The sequence below is a fragment of the Bidens hawaiensis genome, unplaced genomic scaffold (assembly GCF_021521415.1).
Source record: "Bidens hawaiensis isolate Kalapana, Puna unplaced genomic scaffold, B.hawaiensis_p1.1 tig00012650_1, whole genome shotgun sequence".
Classification (NCBI taxonomy): Eukaryota; Viridiplantae; Streptophyta; class Magnoliopsida; order Asterales; family Asteraceae; genus Bidens; species Bidens hawaiensis.
In genome coordinates, this window is record NW_027492047.1 from 143,441 (window position 1) to 151,043 (window position 7,603).

A 7,603-nucleotide genomic window follows, 5' to 3' on the forward strand; every position below is an offset into this window, starting at 1 on the left:
TATTGGATAGGGTTTACAAAGCATCATATAGAAAACCAAAACGTCCAAGCAAGATGCTTGCCACAACAAATCACATCCATCAAACAAATAAAAACCATTGAAAACAACGAAACATGAAACTCTTATTATTACATATCTTGATATTTCTTTAAACATCATATCGTGACCATACAGACTGTATGGAACGCTTTTGCCTTTCGTTTTGAGAACATTAAAAACTTATATACAATTTTTACATATCTCTCGTATAAAAGAATAGAAAGGAGTCTTACACCATTTTCTCTCGTATAAAACCACAAAGAGGTGTGTTACGCTGATTCATCTTGTTCACCACATCTAGGACAAGATTATGAGATATAATGAAAACATATTTTTATCATTTACAAGTTGCATATATATACGTTACAGAGAATACTCTAAATAATGAAGAAGCCAAACTATTGGGATAAAATTAATTATAAAATATGTCTAAGGTTAAACTTGTGGAGAGAATAATTCTAAGTATATGATTTGGCATCATTTCCTCCATCTTGATTGATTGAGTTATTTGATTTGGCTTCATTTGCTCCATCATGATTAACTGAGTTATTGTTATGTACTTATAATAGGATATAACTTGTTTAATACACGAGTGTCGAGTGGTTAAAAAAATGCAACACAAAAGTTAAATTTAATAATACATAATAACATACATTATAGATTTATAAGATTATAGATAATGATAAATAGTATTTTATCATTCATAAATATTTAAAAATATCATTTAATACAACATTTAAAGTATTTGTAACTTTGTTAGTAATTCTATAAATGGTAATAGTATTAGTTGGGATCTTAGTTGACTACTTTAGTTGAATGACATGTGAAAAAATTGTTTTGTTTTAATAGCATAGGTAGATTCCTTGATAAACTTGGAAACCGCCGCATCCTCTTCGCCAACGATAGTAGTGAAGGAATCCTGCATGGTTCTGCTCGCCACGCGAGAATGCCAACCTTCTTTTGCACCTAACTGTTCCAACCAAAAGCACACTCTTGAGTATGGAACATACCCAAGCTCCTTTATCAAACCGGACTTAATTGATATTTGAATTATGTTTTTATAAATTTTCACATCATATTGTTTATTCTTTTATATTAAAAATACCGGATAACTAGTTAAATAAGAAGTACAAAACGATTACAATAAAGTGACACACAAACAGGTAACAAGTTGTGCCGCAACCCCTTTGAATAGCAAAGCCAATCCTACTAAAAACGAAGCTTTGGGACCTAGGAGCCGAAGATGTTCCGAGTACGACACGTTGAACCCTACTCAAAAAGTTAACAGCCTCTGGGGCAGAAAGTCAAATGTATCAAAAACAAATGGGAGAAAAACATGTTGATTCTATAAACAAGTTTTCTCGCGTTTAACAAGAGAAAGCCCCTATTAACTTTCTCATGGATCCTCTTGAAGGGAGGTCTACTTTACGACCGACTGATATTCTTGTGTTCGAGCGGACAGGGGGAACACGTCTGTGTGGATCTTACAGGAGTGTCTCCTCTTGTTGGGCTCAGGGACCGTGGGTTTGTTGTGGGTCAGGCTGCGTTGAAGGCTATTAAAAATGATTTATATCTTAGAATATTATTTTCTCATCGTGGTTAAAGAGGTAATCAACAAAGCGTATTAGCTTTAATGTTTAATACCATTATTTTCTCTCTTAGGAAATGCATCCATTGAGACCATAAGATATCAAAACTAAACTAGTGTTAATTTTATTTACTATTCATCGGTTTATTTGTCTTTGGTAAGCGGTTAGACTAATAATCCCATAAAGACGTTCTGACGAATGATGTAACGATACAGAAATTTCAGAGAAGCTTAACATGAACCAACTATACACCCTAGTTAAATCCCACATCGGCCGTGGATATGAGAGTCCTTGGTTCATAAGTAATGACCCCTCATCTTAAATCACCAACGCGTTTCCGGCTTAACGCTAGTGGACGAGAGGAGAGCTCCACTAGTTAAGCGTGCTCATGTGAAAACAGTACTAGAATGGGTGATTTGGGAAGTCTCTACCAGGGCAAGCAAAAACAAATCCGTGAATTATTATAACATGTATAATAGTCATACATCAAAATGTGAAAAGCGGTAGACCAAATTGTTGGGTCTATGTCTTGATATCAATATAATTTAACAGGTTAAATGATGTTGAAACTACAGGGAGGGAGGGAGGGAGGGAGGGAGGGAGAGAGAGAGAGTTCACATGTACACTTTAACGACTACTTATCTTATAACAAGGTTGTTCATGAGCCGAGCTGAACCGAGAGAAGGCTTGCTCGTTGCTTGGCTCGTTTACAACCGAACCAAATGGCTGAAATTTGAACCGAGCGAAAATCGAATCGAGCATTTATCGATCGCCATCAAACATTGAGCGATTTTCGAGCATTATTTATTTCTTTTTCACTTTAAAAGTTTCAATAAGAAACAAGTTTGAAGGTTGTAAATAATGTATTTGTAAACAAATTAATAGTTTTTAGATAAACATGTAATATGTTTTAAATTTTTATTATAAAGAAGCTTTTAAGGGAGATATAATGAACATTTAACAAACTTATAATATTCTGAAAACTTGAATTGCACAAATAACACTATAAAGCTGATCGAATAGGAAAATTTTAAAAGAGTTTAAAAACAATATACTAATTTTTATGTGTGCTGTCTATATTGTTTATATTTTTGTTCATATATAATTATATAAAAAATAAATTAAAAATATTTGAGCCGAACCGAACCAAGTAGAAAATAAAACAGAGGATCAAAAAAATATCCTTTTATAGAAATTGTTGATATAATCTTTACGGAGAAAGTTAACATACATATGAAATTAACGTGCTAATTGTGAGAATCGAGTATAGTAATTATATATACAGGTAGATTAATTTGTAATTACATTATAAAGTAATTATGTAATTACTCTACGATGTAATTACATAATCACTATATTTGTATATATAATTACTCTACTTGATTCTTACAATTAGCATGTTAGTTTCATTTGTATTTGATCCAAACAATAATCTTCAATTGATTCTCATTTGTCCAATACACTATTAGCCAAACCATGTGAACAACCCACCTTGAACGACCGCAATCACCTTGTCGCCAAAGCCCTAGCTTGTGCCGTTGTAGACCACAGGTATGGCATCGTCGGAATACCTGTCAATTCCTTAGGCTATGCGTAGGAAATGACAACATAAAAAATATAGCGGAAGTTCACAAATTCTCGGTTAGCTATTAACGTGTTTAGTATGTCATAAACTCATTCTAATACACCATGATTTTGCTAATTGTTATGTTTATTGTCATAACATTAATCGCCATTAAAAAAATTGTTTACATTATTTAGTACGTTAAAGATTAAAAGACGTATTTTTCTGGCTCGACTAGTTCATGGTCCCGAATATGTAACTTAAGTAAAAAAAACCACATATAGAGGTTCGTTCCCAATTTCATGTAATAATCAAACCAACCAACCAACCAACAAACCAGTGTGTCATAAATAAATAAATAACCTCGAAAACAACCAAACCAAACCACTTTGGTTTCTTTCTTTCTTCTGTTTCATCGACTTCCGACAAAACATAAAACACAAACACAGACATCGTCAAATGGGATTCGTCTCCTTCCTCGGACGGCTCCTCTTTGCATCTCTCTTCATCCTCTCCGCCTGGCAAATGTACGTCATTATTATTATTATTATCATAAAAAATCAGATCCACATTTCAGTTTTATCCAATTTGTTTTTATTAATATTATTGTTTTTATAGAATTTATCAAATGTTTGGTTTTATTTTTTTATTGATCTTGAAATGCATGATTTCGACCTGCATTTGGATGTTTTTTTTACAGTTTTGTAATATGTTTTTTTTAGCGTATAGATTTATTTATGAAAGTGAGATTGATTGTTGTTTGAATAATAAAAAACTTCATGTATAACTTTGCCTAGGCCTTTAAATGAACTGAATGAACACGGACAAGGGCTTGTTTGTTTGTGTTTGTTCATGTAACTTTAAACGAACACGCACACTTAATTCAACAAATAATTGTGTTCATGTTTGTTCATTTAATTCGTGTTCATTATGTTCGTTCATTTAAAATCTAAGCAAACGGTTCACAAACATATATGAACACAAACAAACATGAATAAACACAAATGAATAAATATAAAACATTAGGTAGATGATTCATCCAACAAAAGAACATAAATGAGCGTTCGAAACATGAGTTTATGTTCGTTCATTTATTAAATGAACGAACATAAACGAACTTCCCGCCAAACTGTTCATGAATAGTTCACTGAACGCTCGTTTACAGTTCTAGCTCTGCCCCTCAAATTTAAGCAATAGTTTATTAGTGTAGCAGGTTTTTTATTTGTAATAATACTGCTTTTTCCAGACCTTTAGAACTTAATGAACCCTAAAATCTATAACTACTAAGTAACTATGATTTATTTAAGTTACAAATTATTCCTAGTGAAATATAAGTGACTGGCAATTGGGTACCTGTTGAAGACACGATAAGACCTGTTAATAAAAAAAAGTGCGGTATGTGTTTTATATTTTCTTAAATAATTGAAATTAGTAGGCTAGACTCCATCATTTTCCCTTATTGATACACAAAACTTAAAACTGTAGTTACGACATATAAAGTAGTTAAACGAGTCGTATTCATGTTTGATATTTGTGTTACGCGCGCCGCTTCTTACCTGTTAAACCTGTTAAGATACGAATTGCCAGCCTTATAACCTCATGCCAATTTCTCTTTAACCTTTAAGTTTTGGCTACCCAATCTGTTTAGCTTACAACATAAGATAAAAAAAATTATACATATTATTAATTATAAAATAAAGGGTTAAATGAGGCAACCCACGAACCCGTCAGGCTGACTAGAAATCAACCTGTTTAGCTAACACATGTTCATGGATTTGTTTGTAATAGTTATATGCTACTATTAGATACCATTGTAACAATTAAACACATTCATTTGGCAACATGATATAGATATCAGAGCTACTTGAACGCGTACTATTTATTCTAATGTTTGAAGGCACTTAATAATCGTTTTCTATATATTAATCAGGTTCAATGATTTTGGAACTGATGGTGGCCCTGCTGCAAAGGAACTAGCTCCTAAAATTGTTTCTGTTCAAAGATTTCTCGCCTCCAAGATCGGTGACAAAATGCCTAAAGTTGACGTAAGGCTCTAATTTATGCCGAATAATTTAACAAAAAATTGCAAAAATAACATTACAATTTACACCAAGTAAAAAATTGTAAATTTTGACTAAAAGTCTAAATCTTGAAAAAAAAGTTGTGTTTTTTTTAATAACAGTTTTTCTTATAAAATGTTAAGAGTCTATTTTAATTTTAATATTAGAATAAAAAACAATTAAAATAAAGTGGCAGGCAAACGGGCAGCAAGCTGCGCCGCCACCTAACAAAAAAAATTGTGTTTTTATTTAACAAAGTTTGCTTTGTCTGCAACAATAAGTCTAGTGTAATGTTTCATATTATAAAGTTTTCTTCTTCATATCAATACAGGTTAAGCATGTTGTTTTGGGTTCAATGGTTCTTAAAGGCGTTGGCGGAATTTTATTTATTTTTGGCAGCACCACCGGTGCCCATTTACTGGTAACAGTTTCATGTACATGTTTTTTAAGTTAGTTAATGTTGGTTTAGCTAATAGCGGAAAAATGCTTATTCTACAGGTGTATAACTTGCTGCTTATGACTCCGTTGTTACATGACTTCTATCACTATGAAATGGATGATCCAAAGTTCCACCCTCGTCTCTCGGAATTCGTGGAGGTTTATTTATTTATTTATTTATTTATTTATTTTAATTTCTGGTAACTTATAGTTTTCGTCATTTATGTATGGGGTAATTTGCAGATCGTGTTCTTTAACTTCAACAAGTATAAAAAAACGTTCTTGAAGTTCATATGTTGTGACACCTTTTTGGCTTTTTGTCCTTTCTGCTAAGCCTATGTGTAGTGGAGGGGCTACAAAATGGGGCATTTTGTGCCATGTGGTGCTCAGTCAGCAAAATGTGGGTTTTTGTTTTAGGGGTGTAGTGGTGTTGTAGCCCCTATATAAAAATGCTCTTTTTGCCCTTACAACTAAAGGGCAATTGTGTAATTTTCACAATACCATTTTTTTCCCTTCAGTTGTAAGGGCAAAATGGTCATTTTTAAAAATCTAGCATATGAACTTCAAGGGCGTGTTTTGTACTTATTGGAGTTCAATGACACGATCTGCAAGTTACCCCATAAATAAAGTACGAAAAATGTAATTTACCGTTCATATATTGTTAGAGCGTTTATAACAAACTGCATACGTAACGCGCAAAGTTTAACGGGACCCACATTTGTTACAGTGTCTGGCACTTCTCGGTGCACTTCTGTATTTCATTGGAATGAAGAGCGTGCTTCCAAGGAAGTTAATGAAGAAGCGGCCTATAAAAACGAAAACAATTTAGATTCTTTGATATTTAATTGCTGGATGTTTCCAAGATTCAAATTCTTTCTAGAACGATTTTGGTTCGATGGTTTTTGGTTGTAATTTTCGTTTGGTGGATGTATTTTGGTTTTAATTATTAACACGAGAAGATATTTGTTCAATAAGAAACATGTTCCTCGCTTTTGTTATCGCTGTATTCTGTAACGAGCCGATGCTAACGACTATTGTTTGAACATGAAAGTCTGCTAAACATGACATGGATAGATCAAAACAGATAAAACTGTGTATTGTCCTGCGAATCTGAACATGTCGATATGCGACTTATGTTACATGTGATCATGTTCTGTGCATTTATTCAGTGAAATATATGGGATTTTGTAGGGGTGTGCGTGGTGCGGTTCGGTGCAGTTTTTGACTAAAACTGAACCAAAAACCAAACTTTCGGTTTTATGATTTTTTAAAATCTTTTGTTTTCGGTTTGGTTTTAGGTTTCTGAGTTTCGGTTCAACTTTGGATTCGGTTTTTTCGGTTTTGCTACTCGAGAAAAAAGTTTGGGTAAAAAAAAAGGGCTAAGAGTCATGGCTGACTTATAAGGAGAGTCTACGGTAAGCAAGAGAGTCCACGGCACCTAAGCTATTCACATATTAGGATTGGTTAGTAGTCTTTGATTATGAGACTAGGGAAAGTGAGACCATAGCCCTAAGCTCTTCTTTAATAGCTTATAGTGCACTGGGAAAGAGAATGAAAGATTGATCTCTATTGTAAGCAAGACCCTAATCTAAAGCCAGAATCAAAGGCAATGCCACGGGGAAGTGAAAGGTGGCATGAAAGTAACAAAAAATATTGAAATTTGGCATGATTTTTTTCTTTAAACTAATAATTAATAGAATATTGAATATTTGAACTTCAAATATTAAAAGCTAATAAAATATACATTTAAAATCAGAATTCAAAATCAAAACTAAAAAATTCCTTAACAATATGTAGAAACCAAATATATTTTTTATTAACCATATGTTGAAACTAAACAAATAGTTGTCGGTAGTTTTGTTTTTAATGGTTACGGTTAAGATATTATGGTTATTTTAAATTTTGTTTTTGTT

At 32.7% G+C, this 7,603-nt stretch overlaps 1 protein-coding gene across 1 annotated transcript; it reads left to right on the forward strand.

Annotated features, from left to right (window-relative positions):
• The first annotated feature begins 3,581 nt into the window (after positions 1-3,581).
• Positions 3,582-6,749, forward strand: LOC143541828 (uncharacterized). Its single transcript, XM_077034545.1, has 5 exons — positions 3,582-3,719; positions 5,123-5,237; positions 5,584-5,673; positions 5,751-5,849; positions 6,418-6,749. Exons 1-5 carry the CDS (start codon positions 3,652-3,654, stop codon positions 6,517-6,519), a joined length of 474 nt encoding a protein of 157 aa, XP_076890660.1. The 5' UTR covers positions 3,582-3,651; the 3' UTR covers positions 6,520-6,749.
• The last annotated feature ends 854 nt before the right edge of the window (positions 6,750-7,603 follow it).